Raw genomic sequence first — 21,173 nt, 5'->3', positions numbered from 1 at the left:
GAAGGAAAATGCGTGTATGGCCAACAATCAGTACCATTCCTGGGGTTTGAAGTATCATCGAATGGATGGAAATTAGAAGATGAAAAGATCGCTGCACTTCAGAACTTTAGAAGCCCGGAAACGCTTGCTGAAGTAAAGAGCTTTTTAGGACTCGTCAACTTCATCGAGAAATTCATCCCTAATCGTGCTGAGAGAACGTGGAAACTGCGTGAATTGGCGAGGTCGGACAAATTCTACTGGGATGCTGAGCTAGAAGAAGAATTCGAATATTTAAAAAACGACGCCTGGAGAACTATAACAACTCTCGGATATTACAGTAGAACCGACGATACAGAGCTTTACGTAGACGCATCACCGTATGGTTTAGGGGCTGTATTAGTCCAGTTTGATAAAGAGCATAGCCCTCGAGTAATTGCTTGCGCGTCCAAAACTCTATCACTGGCAGAACAGAAATACCCCCAGACTCAAAAAGAGGCGCTAGCGATGGTCTGGGGTGTAGAAAAGTTCTCGATGTACTTGATGAGTATTTCGTTCACCATCAGAACAGACGCTGAAGCCAATGAGTTTATTTTCAGTGGCTTACATCGTATTGGACGACGTGCGGTGACTAGAGCTGAATCGTGGGCTCTGAGATTACAGCCCTTTACGTTTGTTGTAAAAAGGATTCCAGGAAATTTGAACTTAGCTGACGCTCTTTCTCGATTGGTTAAGCAAAATTTACCGGAAAAATCATTTGATGACGATGCAGATGAAAAACACTTATTGTACTATCTTGACACGGGAGCAATGGAAATCTCATGGCGAGAGATAGAAGAGGCTTCTGAATTCGACAACGAGCTCTCAAGAGTTAGAGATGCTATTAAAACTAATGAATGGGATGCAGGTCTTGGAAGATATGAAACGCAAGCGAAAGAACTACGTGTTTTTGGATGCTTGATCTTCAAGAACGATAGAATTGTCCTTCCCCAAGTATTACGTCGGAAAGCTATCCAGTCAGCTCACCAGGGACACGGAGGAATATCATCAACGAAACACATCATGCGTGATTACTTCTGGTGGCCGGGCATGAGTGCCGAAGTTGAATCATACATAAAGGCTTGCGAAACATGTCTCCTTGTTTCGAAGAAAAACCCACCAATCCCACTAACATCTAGAGAACTACCCCGAGGGCCGTGGGAAATACTCCAGATCGATTTCTATACCGATAAGGAATTTGGTTGCGGAGAATTCTTAGTAGTCGTGGACACATACTCCAGGTATTTACATGTGATCGAGATGAAATCTATCAACGCGGATACCACTATTGATGCTTTAAGTAAAGTCTTCACGATGTGGGGATACCCGTTGGTCATGCAGAGTGACAACGGGCCCCCCTTTCAAAGTGAGAAATTCGTAAAAACTTGGGAGAACAAAGGGATAAAAATCCAGAAATCTATTCCTTTAAGCCCACAGTCCAATGGAGCTATCGAGCGCCAGAATCAAGGCATCAAAAAGATCTTGGCCGCATCAAAGTTGGACAACAGTAATTGGAGACTAGCCCTTGAAAATTACGTTCATGCGCACAACAAAGTTCGGCCTCTGTCACGTCTGGGAGTGACCCCTTTTGAGCTGTTAGTTGGATGGAAATGGCGGGGTTTCTTCCCATGCCTATGGGATTCCAAGCTGCCTTACGAAGTTGACCGAGAAGACATTAAAGAGAAAGATGCCTTTACGAAACACGAAAGCAAGAAGTACACTGATCTGCGACGAGGAGCTAAAGCATCTGATTTATCCGTTGGAGACAATGTAGTTCTTGCACAGCAGAAGCGAGCCAAATCTGATCCTACTTTTGGCTCGGAAAAGTTCACAATCCTAGCCAGAGATGGTGCAAAAATCGTTGTTCGCAGTGAACGAGGTGTGCTGTATTCCCGAAATGTCGAGGATGCAAAAAGGATCTACGAAACGACTGACGATGATAACTCAGATCTAGCTGAAACCGGAGATCAGTTAGATTCCACTACAAGAAATGTTGTTAACAACACCACTCAGGATGATCGGTACATGATTACCAGCCACGGTAGGATAGTATTGCTTTTCTTTTTCTAAATAATATTAACAATGATATGTTTACACAGATGCACAAACTGAAGCTGAAAGAGAAGGCGAAGCACAACAGAATCAGAGACTCATTGAAATCAATGATCATTCAAACGGTTCTGCAGGACTTCGTTCATGGAATACTGCAATTGATGCCCAACACGGGGCGCAAGGAGAAGAGAGTCAACAACGGCATCAAGTACCTCGGCCAAGGCCAAGCCGCAGTACCAAAATGCCCGGAAAATTCAAAGATATGGTGTTATACCACGTATTCGAATGATTTCTTATCGATTGTAACGTCATACTTGATTTGAATTAGGATACATTGTAATAAATTTGTTTAGAGATACTTTTCTACGAAATCTTGTTTTTTTTTTCTCTTACCGTTCGATTTCAATGCTAACATTTGATCAGCTTCATCCAACACCAAATACGAGCTTCGGCGTTTTGCGCTTCCCCCAAAGAGACAAATATTCTTGATTTTTATTGCCCGTCCGAAGTCGTCGGTGACCTGTTTTATCTGCTGTGCCAATTCCCGAGTAGGGGCCAGAATCAGGGCAATGGGTCCATCTCCACGACGCAATCGCGACTGTTCATCGATGGGCATCAAAGCGGGTAGAAGATAAGAAAGCGTCTTACCGGATCCGGTTTTGGTAATTCCGACCATGTAGCGGCTGGCCAACCTTGCGACTGGATCAGAGTTGGAGTGGTTAACTCCGCGTAAACATCGGCAATCTCGGTCGGAAATCCCACTTCCTTGAAAAGTTAAGTGCTGCATCCGGAACGTCTCATCCTTTGGTCGTGATTTCCTTGGTCTTTCTCCATTCGCTGATTTCTCGTTCCGAGCGCCGGAAATCTACTTTCGAACGGTAACTTAGGCGCGTCACCAATTCCAGCTTCTGATGGTTCCAGTTGACAGGTTTGAACATAAGTTGCGCCTTGGTAACGTCATATCGCTTTGTTCCTCTCCTCCACGACGAGGATTTCGGCTCCGACTTCGACGATAGCTAATAAAAGAAACATTATTATTATAGGTGTGCCACTGTGAGCAATATGATGGAAAAAGTCACTAAACAAACTTACCCTCCCCTTTTTCTCATATCGATCCTATTCAAAAAACCCGGAAAGCTATTTCAAAGTGATAATGGACGATTACTGAACACTTCGAAATACTTTTCAAAGTATAAAAATACCGCAGACAAGTCAAAAATGAATACAATTTTCCGCAAACAAAAATAGCTGCAGCCAACCAAAAATTTCACTTTCTTCTCCGTCTCACTGTTTTCGCGAAAAGACAGACGCTGAAATCGACATTCGACATGACGTCATCAGGAGAGACAAGGGATAGGAATGAGGCAACACGAAAACACTAGCGTAATGTTTAAATTGAACTTATTTATGTATTATTTACTTGTTTTGCAATTTGATTTTTTCCGTGTAAGCAAGATTGATTAAAAAGTTTTATTTATTTTTATGGATGGACAATACAGAATTATAATTGAGAGAGTACAGGAGAGGGGAATTGTGGTATAGAAGCGAAGTAATCAGCATTATGATCAATTATGAAGATAGATGAGTCAGTTCCGGGCTGCAAATCTCTTACATAAAGATACCTATCTTATAATTATGAATAAAACATTATAATATGTTGATCTATATTAACGGAGCGTTAATAATGTCATCATTTATGAATAGTACCTTTTGAAATGTTAGGCTTTATAACGGAATATTAGGGAAGCGGGATTGTAGAAAAAAAAATGCTCTTTTACTCGTTGTGGAGAGTTTCTCTCGAGTGAGAGGTAAAAGGGTCTTGGCAAAAGCAGACGGAAAACTCGTGGTAGTCTTTCGAATATAGTCAACGAGAACGGACGTGAGATGTCGGATGGAGAGGACTCCAATTCCGCGGACGTTGTTCCAGCCGGCACATTCGTGAGTTTGGCCGGTCGCGACACAATAGTGGAGGTATTATTTTTCACTGACATGCCGTGGATTACTGCGATGAAATCATTTTTCTCATTAAGTTAATGGTCGTTACTTTTAGCAGAGTGAAAATGAAAGACACCTTTACTGCCCATAAAGGCATAACTGTCCCATATTGAAAAAGTAGGCATTGAGAAAACACCGCTCAAAGTTTGAAGTTTGAGTTCTCATACAAATGTTCATGATTTTCTAGTACATTTCTACTTGCCATATTCATTCAGCACAACCTCACAGGTAACTCATTTTGCTTCTATTGATCATCAAAAAATATAAACTTGAACACAATTCATGTTTCGCATTGGATATTTCGGTTGAAAGTTCATATAGAGACTGTTATGCCTTTATTTTTCAATATGGGACTGCACCTACTTCATATTTTTTCACAACATTTTCAAACAAAGTGTGTAAATTTTTATGTGCAGAGTAAAATACATATTAAAACATGGATGTTGCGACAAAAAAAGGTGTTGGTTCGAAAATCAATATGGGACAGTTATGCTTTTATGGGCAGTTTACTGGTTGGTGGTTGACAAAGGAATGAATAAATTTATTTTCAGGATCTCTTACATTCAATATCAGAAGGTTGCTATGATCGATTGTACTTCAACATCCCGCCTCAATTGATCAATCCCAGCATCGTTCGCAGTTTACTGAATCTCGGGGCAGGAAGGCCTTTCGTCATCAGATCCGCTAGTTGGTCCTCGGTTGGCTGATACTGTAATTTAATCTTCTTCTCTTGGATCAGGTCTCGCAGGAAAAAGTACTGGATATCGATATGCTTCATCCTTCTATGCTTTCTCGGTTCTTTACACAATGCATGGCTGGTTGTCCTCATAGATAGTCACCGGTAAGGCAACTTCCACATCAAGCATCTTCAAGAGGTTCACCACCCACATCGCTTCGCAGCTGGCTTGGCAAAGAGCCATGAACTCCGCCTCAGTCGTCGACAACGCCACCGATGTCTGCTTTCTGGTTGCCCACGAGATCGTTGCTCCATGCAGCTTCACCACGTACCCCGAGACGGAGCGCCGGTCGTCCAGATTATTACCCCAGTCCGCATCGGCATATACGGAAAGTGTTTCCGACTCCATCGACCTCCGGAAAACCAAGTTGTAGTCGACAGTAGCTCGCAGGTACCTCAAAAATTCGCTTCAGGTGAGCCCAGTGTTCTTCAGTGGCACAACATTGGAAACTCGCAAAATAGCTTACCGCTACGCAGATATCAAGCCTCGATGTGATCATCAGGTACATCAAGCACCCAATCAACTCCTTGTAAGGCTTCGTCGTGAACCGCGTCGGATCTTCACACTTGAGCAGCTTCAGATGAGGGTCCATGGGAATAGCAGACGGCCTACAATCCTCCATCCCAAAACGCTGCAGAATCTTCATCACGTACTGCTTCTGGTCGATCGTCATAACGCCGTCGGCTCTGTTTCGGTTGATATTCAGTCCAAGAAAGCACCGCACCTCGGCCAGGTCCTTCATCTCGAACTCTCTTGACAGCTTTTGTTTCAAATGTTTGATCGCCAGAATCGAATTCCCAGCAATCAGGATGTTGTCTACGTATATAACGAGGTAAACGACTGCCTCTCCCTTCGACCAATGGTAAAGACACTGATCATGCTGACTTCGTTGGAATCCGATGCTCGTAATGAACGTGTGGAACCTCATATTCCAGCTCCGGGATGCCTGCTTCAGTCCATAAATAGCCTTGTTGAGCTTGCAGACCAGATCGTTTCCTGCCTCAAAGCCTGATGGTTGCCGCATATAAATTTCCTCAGTCAGTTCGCCGTTCAGGAACGCGGTTTTCACATCCATTTGATGCACGTGCAGGTCTCGCTGGTTCGCCAGTGCCAACAAAATCCTCAACGTCGTCATCTTCGCCACAGGGGAATACGTTTCCGAATAGTCGAAGCCCTTCGTCTGCGTGAAGCCCTTCGCAACAAGTCGGGCTTTGTATCGGTCGATCTTGCCTTCACCGTCTTGCTTAATAGTGAATACCCATTTATTGCCTACAGGTCGACGCCCAGCAGGCAGCTCCGTCAAGCTCCACGTACGGTTCTTCTCCAGGGATGCTAGTTCAGCTTCGATGTCTCGAGCCACAAATACCTTCTTTCCGTTCCAAACACGGTATCCATTCGGTGCGTAGCCCACGAAGGTCGCCTTTTCGGACTTCATATCCAACTTCTTCCGCTTCTGCTTCGGGACATGGACGAAACATTCTGCACCAAAATTTCGAAGGTTACTCACGTTTGGCTTTCTTCCATTCCAGACTTCATAGGGAGTGCGATGACCATCCACAGCAACAGTCGGACTGCGGTTGATTAGGTACGCCGATGTATATACTGCTTCGCCCCGCAGGCGCTTCGTAACATTGCTTCCAGCCAGCATTGCCCGTACCATTCCAGACTTCATAGGGAGTGCGATGACCATCCACAGCAACAGTCGGACTGCGGTTGATTAGGTACGCCGATGTATATACTGCTTCGCCCCGCAGGCGCTTCGTAACATTGCTTCCAGCCAGCATTGCCCGTACCTTCTCGACGATGGTTCATCCGTTCGCTCAGCCCATTCTGTTCCGGTGTGTACGGAACCGTCATCTCCAACTGGATACCTCGTTGCCGACAGAACATCTTCATTTGCTTGCTACTGTATTCGCCACCGTTGTCGCAGCGAAGACGAGACATCCTAGTTTGGAAATGTACCGTTGCCATAGCCTCGTACGTCTTCAGACACTCCAGCGCTTCATCCTTCGACTTCATCAGGTAGACGACCGTTAAGTGGGTGAAGTCGTCCGTGAAGGTGATGAAATATTGCATGCCGTCCCACGACACAGGCGAGATGGGACCACAGACGTCGCTATGCACCAGCTCCAACGGACGGGTTGTCCGCTTTCCCTCACGGCTGACGAACGATTCTCGAGTTTGTTTGCCAGCAAGACATGGTTCGCAAACCATCGACTCCGAACATCCAGGCTTCACGTTGCTTCCCAGATCGAGTCCATCCACCATTTTTCGGTTGATAAGCTTCATCAGGTTTCCGTTGCCAAGGTGACCATAGCGTTGATGCCACAAGTCCAGCTCCTTGGTTACCTTTCCTGTTACCATAGCACTGTTTGGCGTTGGTAGGTACTGGAAGTCCATCGCATATAGCACACCAACTTGCTTGCCGGTTGCTACGACATCTTGATCGGCATCTTCAACGACTACCTTGCCTTTGTGGAAAATCACTTTTTTTCCCGAACTTTCCAGCCGACGCAGGGACATCAGATTCAACGTCAGCTCTGGAACGAAAAGAACATTTTCCATACGCACATGGATGTGCTTACCATCGACAGTCGAGTACACGTTGATTTCTCCACGTTGCCTAGCGACCAGGTTGACACCTTTCTTCGCTGTCGCGATCCAGACGGGCTCTTCCAGCACCTCCAGATTTTGGAACAGTTCTCGTTGATTCGCCATGTGGTCTGAAGCCTCGCTATCCAGGTACCAGCTCCGCGATTTCTCATCCGAAGCTGACCCGGACCCGGCAACACACGACACAGTTTTTGCAGCAGCACTGACCTTCGTAGATTTCTTCTTCTCGTGGTTCCGACCCTGCTCTTGACGCAGTTCAGATTCAGGACAATCGGCTCGCTTGTGGCCGAATTTGCCACAGCCGAAGCACTTCAGACGGCACTTTCCTCCGGACTTACCAGCAAACGCAACGTTGTCCGATTCTTGATTGGCCGACGAGTTTCTTCCCTTTCGCTTCGATTCAACGTCCAAATACTTCCCTTTCACGAATTCCAGGGTTAGCTTCTCTGAAACCGCCTCCATTTCCGTGTTCACCGACTCGTACGAAACCGGCATAGTGAGCATCAGGTGGCACACAATGTCTTCCTCGTCCATTTTCGCAGTGTGGGATTCCAGACTCGAACGCTCATCGTGCTTCATCTCCAACAGTTTGCGCTTCAACATGAAACGATTCGTCAAGCTCTTCTGCTCGAAAACCTCATGCAGCCCGTTCCAGATTTCCATCGGACTCTTCTTGTCCTTGATATACTCCAGGTGACTATCCGCGACCGCACCGATCAATACCGAACGACACTAGTTGTCCTGCTTCTTCCGGTTCACCTTCTTTTCCTCCTTCCCCTTCTTGACAGCCGCCGTATTTCCCCGGGATTTCCCAGAAGTCTTCCTCCTCCGCTGCCTTCTCGACACAGTGCGCGATTTCCAACTGCTCCAGGAATGCCAACATTCAGAACCTCCAATTGTTGAAACCCGTACCGTCGAAAGGCTTGATCTTGAGGAACTTCTCGTCGTCTCCCATCGTACCGGATTTTAACTGGCTTCGAAAATCTTCTTGGTTTGGGTTGTTCTGGGCCCAAAACCTTTTAGCAGAGTGAAAATGAAAGACACCTTTACTGGTTGGTGGTTGACAAAGGAATGAACAAATTTATTTTCAGGATCTCTTACATTCAATATCAGAAGGTTGCTATGATCGATTGTACTTCAACAGTTACTTCCCGTTACAACATTAACATGTACATTAATGGAAACACTTTTTGGGCAATGATTCATTTTTATTCACGAATTCATGAATTTTGGTTGATTTTTCTAATTTTTATTTTTAAATATCCATATCCGCTCTCATATTTTCTTGAAGCCTATTTATGTTAGGGTAGATGTACCAATAGTGGAGGTACTAAGCACTGTTGAAGTTCATTCAACCCCCTAAATTGAAGAAGCGCAATGGATCAATGCACGAGTTCACTATTTGACGTTTTAGCGGTGCCGTCTTATTTATGAGACCATGGAAACCAGTGAATTCGGCACCGCTCAAACGTCAAATTAGTGAACTCGTGCATTGATCCATTGCGCTTCTTCAATTTAGGGGGTTGAATGAACTTCAACAGTGCTTAGTACCTCCACTATTGGTACATCTACCCTAACATAAATAGGCTTCAAGAAAATATGAGAGCGGATATGGATATTTAAAAATAAAAATTAGAAAAATCAACCAAAATTCATGAATTCGTGAATAAAAATGAATCATTGCCCAAAAAGTGTTTAGATCGATTTTAGATAAAGGAAATCGATATTTAGAACGCAAATAAAAATTTTGGTTCTAGAGGTAAATTTAGGTTCAATTTAACAAACTAAGAAACCCTAAAAGAAATCTAAAGTTTGCTTCATTACCTTGACCAATTTCTCCACAAGTTTATTTACCGAGTTGATTTTTACGAATACCATAAGAAATCCCTCCAAGAGTACGTTTTAGATACCTTCAAGAATTCAGCCTTGTATCTTTCTAAGGATAGTCACAGAAGTTTCCTCAGAAATTTCATCAGGAATTCCTCCATATATTATTTAAGAAAATTTTCAGGAATGTCCAAAGTCATCAAGTTATTTATCAATTAATTGTTCTTTTTTTCTTCTAGGAACTTCTCCAAGGTTCCTGTTTAGAACATTCAACAGTATTTTCTTCGAATCTTATGTAGGTATATCCAAGAAGTATTTCAGAAGGAGCTTCTTAACAATAGTTATAACATCTGATGATCGAAATGGTTAAGTTCTAAAGCAGGTAACCCTTGATGAACTCCCACAAAATTTTAGACAAATAACTAGGGATTTTTAGACAAATAGCTAGGGATAATTGAAAAAATAAATAAATGAATGTTCAAATATCTAGATACAGGATCACCTTGAAAACTATCGGACGGCATCGCTGAATTTGTGTAGGAATGATTAGATGAATTACTAGAAAAATTACTGCAGTATTAGCTGGCGTGAAACCTTAAAGTCATTTAGTTGAGAAACTTTTCGAGAGATTGTTGGGAAGAACTGCAGGACAAATTCTTGGATGAAATGTTGAGAAAATTCCAAGGTATGTTTAATAAGGAATCCCAAGTCAAATCTATTAAGGAATTCCCCGAATAGTATAGGGGTGAATCACCCCTATTCTTGTTTAACTTTGAATGATTTTTTAGGTCGAAATCCGTGTTGCATTCTCATTTATACCAGGAAAATCAAGTGAGCTATGGACTCGAACGAATAGGATTTGATCGAAAGTTGGATTCGCCTTAAGGCTCAAGAATCCATCATTCAATTAACAGCGATTACCAAAATTAAAAAAAAAATCGTTCGAATTTAAAGAAAGCCTTATGCAAATCCACCACCGCATTACAGAAAACAAGTGCAATGCAATGATAGATTTTCATTACAATGCCTCGACATGGAGACATTCTTGAGAATCCATGTAGATGAATTCTAGAAGGAATCTACATGGCAACGATTAGGCGGCATCCATTTATTACGTAACGCTAAAATTGGAAATTTTTGAGCAACTCCCCCCCCCTCCGTAACGCTTTTTGTATGAAAAATTTTAAATTTTTGTATGAGCCGTAACGCTTGAGCCTACTCCCCCTCCCCCTAGAGCGTTACGTAATTTGTGGATGCCGCCTTAGGACTATAACTAGAAAAAAACCTTGTAGATCTTCCTGGAAAAATCACTAGATCGATTGCTTCAAAAACTATAGAATGATTTTTTTTATTTTCTTGGACGAAGAAAATAATAAAAGAAAATCATTCTAGAGTTTTTGAAGTAGTTGATTTTTCCAGGAATATCTACAAGTTTTTTTTTCTAGTTATCGTCCTAATCATTGCCATGTAGATTCCTTCTAGAATTCATCATCAAAAATGTCTCCATAAAATTCCTCCAGAGATTATTTAAGGTAATCACCGCCATTGTTTAAGAGGAAAATAACCATAATCGTTTCACAGTTTTCAATTTGGTGATCGCTGAAATTATCGTTCAGAATTTGTTAAAGATTTCAGCCAGGAATTACTCAAACGACTTATCTCAAGATCCTTTCAGGAAGTTCTCTGGGAAATTTTTAAGAAATTTCCCAAGGAAGAGCTCATGAAATTTGATTGTGCTAAATTTCCACAAATGGCGAATGCAAAAAAAATGATAATAAATCTTCGAGCTGTTTAGTAGAATACCTATAAGTAGATGAAAAAAAAACGAATTTAGTACTATACCATTTAATTCCACTAGAGTTTGTATCCTTTGACAGATACGCGTATTTCGACCTCAACTGTAAGGCCGTCTTCAGTGTCGTGTACTAGACTCGACTTGAAGAAAACCATCGTATGCACGCATTATATATTAACACTAGGTATAAACGTATTTCCCTACCCATTATTATTTTTTAACTTAAAATTTATGAGCTTTAGGCACATTCCATCCCTCTTTTGTTGAAACTTTAAATGCTGAAAGGTACATCACGGGAACGATTAGTAGGTACCAAGTTGAATAGCCATGTATTGCCAAGTTGAATAGCAATACATGGCTATTCAACTTGGTACCTACTAATCGTTCCCGTGATGTACCTTTCAGCATTTAAAGTTTCAACAAAAGAGGGATGGAATGTGCCTAAAGCTCATAAATTTTAAGTTAAAAAATAATAATGGGTAGGGAAATACGTTTATACCTAGTGTTAATATATAATGCGTGCATACGATGGTTTTCTTCAAGTCGAGTCTAGTACACGACACTGAAGACGGCCTTACAGTTGAGGTCGAAATACGCGTATCTGTCAAAGGATACAAACTCTAGTGGAATTAAATGGTATAGTACTAAATTCGGTTTTTTTCATCTACTTGCAAAAAAAAGTCATTCCACGAATACCTCATCTCAAGGTGGTGAACGAATCAATCATCAGATATGAACCCTTCTTTATTTAATTGGACCAGGCAAGGTAGAACCATGCAAAAGAGACGAGGTAACGAGTCGCCTGAGTTGGATGCTCACAAAAGTGTGGTGAAGGATGTTTCGAATCAAACGAGGAAGAAAAGTAGGTCATCTTCAGGGCATTGTAAGCGAAATTCAAAATCAAAGTAATGATGGTATACAGTAGAGTTGTAGCCAGCATTAATCTTAGTACACAGTGCGCATCGTACCTTCGTGCTGTGCGTACACGAATTCTCTCTGCTCTTGGAAGTTTTCTTAAAAACTACCTAAAGCAATAAAACAGTACTTTTCAGTGCTACACAAACAGTACTTTTCAGTGCTAAAATTAAAAACGGTACTTTTCAGTGCTACTTAAACAGTACTTTTCAGTACTATTTTTTCTACTATTGATCCCTTTACGATCCTTGTTTGGACCCGTGCCTTCGATTTTTCGTTGGACCCGTTGGCGAAAGCTAGCGGTGGTAATCCTTCTTGGACACCGTCTAGGGAAAAAACCTCTCGAAGGTCACGTCTTTCTCGTTTATTAACTAAACATGGTATCAACAACTAACAAAAGGAAGGGTGAATCTCTGAATTCACTACTTCCTTCCAAAAAAGTGGGTTTTAAAACTGTCACTACACGTGGCAAGAATGGAAGAAAGGACGCTTCCCCGGAATGCGAAGTTTCTTCCAAGGGTGAAATGAATAATTGTATTGAAATGAGCAATCAGTTCGATGCTCTAGACAAATTTTCCGAACACCAAATCGAAGCAGCCTCTAGCCCAGGCTCTTTGATTCAAGTGAGGAAGCAAAGAGTGCCGCCTATCGTGGTCAGTTGTTCCGAATTTGGGGGATTTAGGCAGGAGATCTTGAACTCCATTAGGGGAATCAAGGTTTCCTTCCAAATCGCAAAGAAAGGAGACTGTCGCGTTTTGCCGGAAACTCTTAAAGATCGCGAACTTCTTCTCAGATATCTTGAAGAGAAGAAGCACAATTTTTTTACTTATGACGACAAAACTGAACGTTTGTTCAAAGTCGTCTTGAAAGGTCTCTCAAGTGACTATAAGTCACCTGAAGAGATCAAAAATGGAATAAATGATTTACTTGGATTTTCCCCAGTCCAAGTAATCATTATGAAAAAGAGAACCCAATCTGGCATTGTTCGGAAAGGGCTTTCTCAAGAATATTATTTAGTTCACTTTAACAAAAAAGAACTAAATAATATTAAAGCTTTAGAAAAAGCTAAACTTATGTTCGATGTCCGTGTGACGTGGGAACATTTCCAGAAACCAGGAGGAAATTACCAGAACCCCACTCAGTGCCGTCGGTGCCAAAAGTGGGGTCATGGTACAAAAAATTGTCGCATGGATGCTAAATGCATGATTTGCGGAGGTTCTTCTCACGCTAAGGACGACTGTCCTGTGAAAGAAGATACCAGAAAATTTCAATGCGCCAATTGCAAGGGCCCTCACAAAGCTAACTTTTGGGAATGCATTTCACGCAAAAGAGTCGTTGAGGCTCGTGCCAAGCAGATGAAGGATAATATCCGTTACGATAACGGTCGTTTCCGGAATTTGCCTGGTAGAGTATCGAACAATGCTCATTTTTCAGTTAACGATCGCTTGATTAGGAATCATACCCACCAGGAAGATCATAATCATGCTCATTCACAAACAAATTTTAATCCGTCGGGTAGCCGTTCGAATCTTTCAATTTCGAATGTATCTACCCACGGTAAATCCTTTGCCGATATCGTAGCAGGTAATTTGAACTCTTCCCCTGTTCGTTCCATGAGTACCCATTCTACTTGTTTCAAATCAAATGGAAAAAACCCTACCGCCACAGGTAACTCCTACCCCGCTTCTTCGTCTACCGAAAATTCCAATGGGAAATCATCAGATGATATGTCTGCCTCTGATTTTAATTTTCTAACTGAACAATTGAATCTAATGATTGATGCAATGTTCAAAGCCACCACTATGACTGAAGCAGTCCAAGTAGGTGTAAAATTTACAAATAAAATTGTTATTGGATTACGTTTTTCTAATGGATCCAAATAATAATTTAAATATTTTAAATTGGAATGCTCGTTCTCTGAATGGTAAAGAGGACGAGCTGTTTAATTTTCTTACAGCTAATAAAGTGCATATAGCAGTTATTACCGAAACTTATTTAAAACCTGGATCCAAATTTAAAAAAGATCCTAACTTTTTTGTTTATCGTAATGATCGACTTGATGGGGCATGTGGGGGAGTTGCAATCATCATTCATAGGCGTATAAAACATCAACTGTTTTCGTCATTTGAAACTAAAGTTTTTGAAACTTTAGGTGTTTCTGTTGAAACACAGTTTGGTAAATATACTTTCATAGCTGCCTATTTGCCTTTTCAATGCTCTGGACAGCAAGTTAATTGGCTTCAAACTGACTTGCGAAAATTGACTCGCAATAAGTCAAAATTTTTTGTCATTGGTGACTTTAATGCCAAACATCGGTCATGGAATAATTCTCAAAGTAATTCCAACGGCAGAATTTTATTTGATGAGTGCTCTTCAGGATATTTCTCAATTCAATACCCTGATAGCCCTACATGTTTTTCCTCTTCAAGAAATCCATCTACGATTGACTTGGTCTTAACCGACTCTAGTCATCTTTGTAGCCAATTAGTTACTCATGCTGATTTTGATTCTGATCATGTCCCTGTTACATTTCAAATATCGCATGAAGCGATTCTCAATCCTATCAGCTCCCCTTTCAATTATTTACGAGCCGACTGGAATATATATGAAACGTATGTTGACTCTAATCTTGATGTTAACATTTCTTTAGAAACTAAAATTGATATTGACAATGCTCTTGAAACTTTAACAAATTCCATTGTTGAAGCCAGGAACATTGCAATTCCAAAATGTGAAGTAAAATTTGAATCCGTGATTATAGACGATGATCTTAAACTCTTGATCCGTCTTAAAAACGTGAGGAGAAGGCAATTTCAACGCACTCGTGATCCTGCTATGAAAATTATATGGCAGGATTTGCAGAAAGAAATCAAGAAACGTTTTGCAGATTTAAGAAACAAAAATATTGAAAATAAAATTTCTCAATTGGACCCCGGCTCTAAGCCCTTTTGGAAATTATCTAAAATCTTGAAAAAACCTCAGAAGCCTATACCGGCATTGAAAGAGGAAAACAAATTATTACTAACTAATTGCGAAAAAGCTCAAAAACTTGCTATGCAGTTTGAAGGTGCTCACAATTTTAATTTAGGACTTACTAGTCCAATTGAAAATGAAGTTACTCAGGAGTTCGAAAATATTCTCAATCAAGAGAACGTTTTCGAAAATGCCTAGGAGACTGATTTGGAAGAAGTGAGAACTATTATTAAAAAATTCAAAAATATGAAAGCTCCTGGCGATGATGGAATTTTCTACATCCTCATCAAGAAACTTCCAGAAAGTAGCTTATCATTTTTAGTTGATATATTTAACAAATGTTTTCAATTAGCATATTTTCCTGACAAATGGAAAAATGCTAAGGTTGTTCCAATTTTAAAACCAGACAAAAATCCTGCAGAAGCTTCTAGCTATCGTCCAATCAGTTTGCTTTCCTCCATCAGTAAACTTTTTGAAAAGGTTATTTTGAACAGAATGATGGCCCACATCAACGAAAATTCAATTTTTGCCAATGAACAGTTCGGATTCCGCCATGGACATTCGACCACTCATCAACTTTTACGTGTAACAAATTTGATCCGTTCCAACAAATCTGAAGGCTACTCTACTGGTCTTGCTCTTCTAGACATAGAAAAAGCATTCGACAGTGTTTGGCATGAAGGTTTGATTGTAAAATTGAAAAATTTTAATTTTCCAACATACATTGTTAGAATAATTCAAAGTTATCTGTCAAATCGTACACTTCAGGTTAATTATCAGAACTCCAGATCTGAAAGACTTCCTGTAAGAGCTGGTGTTCCCCAAGGCAGCATCTTGGGACCAATATTATACAATATTTTCACATCTGACTTACCTGAGTTACCTCAGGGATGTCAAAAATCTTTGTTTGCGGATGACACAGGCCTCTCCGCCAAAGGACGAAGCCTGCCTGTCATCTGTAGTCGATTGCAAAAAAGTTTGGATATTTTTTCTTCATACTTGCAAAAATGGAAGATTTCTCCTAATGCTTCCAAAACTCAACTAATAATATTCCCACATAAACCAAAAGCTCTTAATTTGAAACCTTCAAGTAGACATGTTGTCACGATGAGAGGGGTTCCAATAAATTGGTCAGATGAAGTTAAGTATCTAGGACTCATGCTAGATAAGAATTTAACTTTCAAAAATCACATTGAGGGCATTCAAGCCAAATGTAATAAATATGTAAAATGTCTCTATCCCCTTATTAATAGAAAATCAAAACTTTGTCTTAAGAACAAGCTTTTGATATTCAAACAAATTTTCAGGCCAGCCATGTTGTATGCTGTACCAATATGGACTAGCTGTTGTAATACCAGGAAGAAAGCTCTGCAGAGAATTCAAAATAAAATTTTGAAAATGATTCTGAGGCTTCCTCCCTGGTATAGTACCAATGAGTTACATAGGATATCCAATGTTGAAACATTGGAACAAATGTCAAATAAAATAATCAATAATTTCAGGCAAAAATCGTTACAATCTTCTATTGCCACGATTAATGCGTTATATGATTAGGTTAAGTTAGGTTAAGTATATTAAAAACTTTTTTTTTCTCTTATAAGCAGGTGAAATCAACTCACCTGTAAAAAATCTGAACTGCTACGGCAAATGAAATGTAATATGTTGTTAACAAAATGTTAATAAAATCTTAGATTTGTTTTACCAAATAAGGATGATAGTGTTGTCTAATAACACAGAACACCTAGATATAAGAAATAATGAATGTAATGTTTGGAATGATACTAATAAAAAAAAAAAAAATTAAAAAAAAAAAAAATCTTAGTACTATACGGACAAGAGTTAAAGTGAAGATGAAACGAAGCCAAATCTCAAATTTTCAAGAGCTCAAATCCAAAGCTGAAAATTTAATCGATTGGTCACTAGCTGGTTGTTTTTAGCTCAAACGGTTGTTCGGTTCTCCAAATTTGTGCTTTTGAAAATTTGAAGTTTGGCTTCATTTCATCTTCACCTTAAGCTTCCGTTGTTTAAAAACTACGTAGTTAACGGTAACGCAGACATTATTTTCTGAAAGGAAATAGCCTTTCGAAATTATTCTTTCATCTACTCACACATTGCGATCGTTAACATTATGAACAATCAAGGAGCAGCTATACTAATACGAAGGGGGCTATATTACAGCGATGTTATCTGTGATCCTAGCGGAAGGATAATCTCGGTAAAAATCATAATATCAATTAGGGTAGAAGCACTGGTTTTGGCCATACGCCAGTTGTAGCCATAGTGGATTATACACCGTTTTACATAGACAATCAGCATGAAACCTTTTGTGTTCAGTAGATCACATTCATATGATAGAGCTACATTCATTTACTCGTCCAAATTAATTCAAAACCTAAGAAAAACAATTCATTTTCCTTATAATTTTAACTCCCATACACCCAATTTGGCCAGGGCACTCCTAATTTAACCACTCTCATGAGAAATCAATGCAATTGGCCAATTTAGGAACCGAAGTTAAATCTCTGGCCGAAACTGGTTCCGTTGGCCTATATTGACCAACGGGATTTTCAAGGCGAAAAAATGGTTTTAGCTCAGTTTTGATATCCCAAGGAACACACATGTTATAATTAATGCATATTAACTCTTAAATGACTAGATTTTGTCATATAAGAGTTAATATGCATCAATTATAACATGTGTGTTACTCGGGATTTTACACACATAATATGGATTGAAATCTTGCATTTGACATATTTGTAGTATGAATACGGCTTCCCATTTAATTGACATTTTCTCTTAGGCTGGCCAAAATCGGTGCTTTTACCCTACGTCAATATCTACGGCCACGAGGGGAACCAATACAAAAAGGTAATAGAAACATTATTTTCAGAAGATATTAAAAATCACCTCAATAAGTTAGGGGCTGTCCATTAGCCACGTGGTCATTTTTTTAAGTTTCAGATAATATGGTAAGGGCTATTGGAAAATTAATACTACTTTCATAGACGAAGATTTTATAGAAAATGAATTCTGCTTCGAATATGAGTCGTTGCAAAATAGAATAGCTTATAGTAATAATTTCTACTCTTGGTGGACAAGCCATTTCAAATCAAAAGTCAAGCCATTTATAAAAGTAAAAGTATAGAATTCAATTGCAGTATGACCGAAAGAAAATCTGAGCTGTATAAGACGTTGATAGAACTTTAGAATTTACAAAACGAAAATGAAGACGTTAGTACTGAAATGAATTTTCCAGTTATCTGTGAGAAAAGCATTGGTATTCAAAAATGAAAACGAAAAAATCGAAAAACATGGAAACAAAATTATCCGCGAAGACAAAAAAGTTAATATTTATCAGATTATAACCAGACACAAAAGCTCGAAAAGCAGAACGATTGTAGAACTGCATGATGGAATTAACACTATTAGAGGAATGAATCAATTGAAAAGATACATTTTTGATCATTTTTCTGGTAATTTTGCTAGACAAACTGACGACGAAACTGAAGACTGCTGTGACATGCTCGAATACGTAACCAAGAAGTTAGGAGATAATGATGCCGAGGGCTTGATACGTGAAATCGGTGAAGACGAGGTGAAACATGTGGTTTTTAGCTGTACGAAGAAAAAGACACCTGATCCAGATGGTATAAATTATGAGTTCTATGCAAAACACTTCGATTTGTTAAAAATTATATGTTGAAACTTTTTAATGGATTATTGCATGGCGATGTTAATTCTTCCTTAAGAATTTTGTTAAGGATATATAACATTAATACCAAAAAATCTCAGGCTTTCGACCTATTAGCCTTATCAATTGCGATTACAGAATTACAGCAGGTAATAGGAAAGGGGGGACGGACCTGGTGTAGTGGTTAGAACGCCGAGAACCTGGGATCGAATCCCATCCCCGAGATAGTCACTAATGACATAATAGTTATAGTGACGACTTCCTTCGGAAGGGAAGTGAAGCCGTTGGTCCCGAGATGAACTAGCCCAGGGCTCAAAATCTCGTTAATAAATATAGAAAAAAATGGTAATAGGAAAATTAGTGGGTGAAGGACAAACAGCATGCATTGCCAGCAAATCCTGCATAGTAAACCTCGATCAGTTAAAATAATAGCGAAATAATAGCGATAATAGCGAAAGGAAATGGATCGAAGAGATTTAAAGCTGCAATTTTTAGTTTGGACAAAGAAAAAGCTTTCGACAATGTTCACCATGGTAGATTATGGCAAGTTTTAGAAGGATACAGTTTCCCGATTCGTTTGATAGGTTGTTTGAAAAATTTGTACTGTCATGCCTCTACAAGTGTGCTGTTCAATAGCCACTTGACAAATAAGTTCAAAATTGAAAAAAAAATATAAGAAATGCGGATGATGTTACGATTATCATTCGTTCGGATTCAGAATTTGATACTGTATTGAGCATTGTTGGCGATTATAAAAGAAAGTTTGGAATTCGATAGAATTTTCAGAAATAAGCTTTTAAGAGAATTATTAATATTGCATATGGTCCACAGAAGATAGAAGAAGAAAACCAATTAAAAATTGTAGGCGTAACTTTTACGCAAAATTGGATTTTTTTTATTTAAGTTAGAACTAAACTTGTACCAAATCAGTTATTGGGTCACCAAGTGGCTCGGTAGCTTAGTTGGTAAAGCGCTCGTCTAGCATACAAGAGTCCTGGGTTCAAATCTCAGCCGAGCACGTGGATTTTTTTTTCATAATTTCACCCATAATTTGTCCATCTTTACCACGCGTAATGAGTTAATTAATTTAATAACCATGCGGATTGGATTACCGAACAGCTCAATATAAGCGTCAATTTATAAAACCATATACTATTTAAATACGGTTTCATTAATACAGTCGCCTCTCCACATCTCGATATCGAAGGGACCATCGAGATAGGGAGAGATCGAGACAAAGAACAAATTTTTGATGAATACTAGATTGAAAAACACTCCGTTGCCAAGAAAGTAATACACAAACAGACGTCATTTTGCGCTCCTAATTTGTTTTGAATCCCAAAACTTTGGTCTAGTAACCTTCGATGGGGACGGACCTGGTGTAGTGGTTAGAACACTCGCCTCTCACGCCGAGGACCTGGGATCGAATCCCATCCCCGACATAGTCACTTATGACGTAAAAAGTTATAGTGACGACTTCCTTCGGAAGGGAAGTAAAGCCGTTGGTCCCGAGATGAACTAGCCCAGGGCTAAAAATCTCGTTAATAAAGTCAAACCAACCAACCAACCTTCGATTTTGGTCATATCGACATACGGAGAGAAAATTGGGAACATAGAATCAACAGAAAAACATCGAAATATGGAGATATCGAGATAAGGAGGATATCGAGATATGGAGAGATAAAATGTATGCAGACTGAAGGGACCTATGAAATCATCGACATAGGGAGAGATATCGAGATATAGAACATCGAGATGTGGAGAGCCGACTGTATACGATTCTTTAATAGCAAAACAATGTTTCAAAAATTTAGTTAAAATTTCCAAATTACAGGGTGTCCATTCAAAATCAGTTTTCCAATTCCCGGATTTTTCCCGGGTGTCCAAGAAATTAAAAAAAAACAGGTAGCAAAAAAAATCCTGCGTTTTGATATTTTAGTTTTTCTTTTTTTACGATATGGACAAATTTGGAGGACATGATCTAATTTATTTATGAATTGATTTTAATACAATTAAAAAAAGGTTTACATTTCAAAAGGGTTATGGACAAAAAGATTTAAAATATTTCTGCACATCTTGATCGATCCACTCTTCCCCTAATAACTTTGCTAAAATAAATCTGCAATATTTCTTATTAATGTAGAAGATATAGTGATTCTTCATCCTACGACAACAGAATCAATTTTCTGCAATAACGCAAAGAGAACAACGATGAAGAGAAATCGATGAATGCAGCTAGGCCCTTATGAAAAAACAATGCTGATTTGCTGAATTATCTAAAACACCGTTACCCCCTGGAATTAGTAGGAAGTTTAGAGAAATTATGGAATAATATAAATGCCTGCTTTGTGCATCTAAACTCCCACAAAAGGGCAAAGTTCAATAGCCAACCTATTACCTTCTAAGAATGCCTTAAGAAGTATGCGTTAGACATGGCTTATGCCTGATTTATGGAGAAATGTTGGATCCAAGAAAAGATCTTTTAACAGAAACAATATTTCCAAATACATGTTATTGTTCTCCTATGAAGCTGGCTAAAACTTATGACATGAATCAAGAT

At 39.5% G+C, this 21,173-nt stretch overlaps 1 protein-coding gene across 2 annotated transcripts in view; it reads right to left on the bottom strand.

Moving 5' to 3' along the window:
• LOC5571765 (HEAT repeat-containing protein 6) overlaps positions 1 to 21,173 on the bottom strand; it is a 41,595-nt gene that overhangs the window by 11,319 nt on the left and 9,103 nt on the right. The window contains exons 1-2 of one of the 2 annotated variants that reach the window (XM_021840060.1): positions 3,160 to 3,438; positions 2,461 to 3,083 (exon numbers count right to left, since the gene is read on the bottom strand). The exons of the other annotated variant lie outside the window; for it this stretch is intronic. Coding sequence (XP_021695752.1) covers positions 2,461 to 2,854 — 394 coding nt within the window. The 5' untranslated portion in view covers positions 2,855 to 3,083; positions 3,160 to 3,438. Of the gene's footprint in view, positions 1 to 2,460; positions 3,084 to 3,159; positions 3,439 to 21,173 lie in introns of those variants that run through there. 2 annotated transcript variants of the gene reach the window in all.

Source organism: Aedes aegypti, chromosome 2 (assembly GCF_002204515.2).
Source record: "Aedes aegypti strain LVP_AGWG chromosome 2, AaegL5.0 Primary Assembly, whole genome shotgun sequence".
Classification (NCBI taxonomy): Eukaryota; Metazoa; Arthropoda; class Insecta; order Diptera; family Culicidae; genus Aedes; species Aedes aegypti.
The sequence above is the reverse complement of the archived record's forward strand: the minus strand, read 5'-3'. Positions and strand labels throughout refer to the sequence as shown.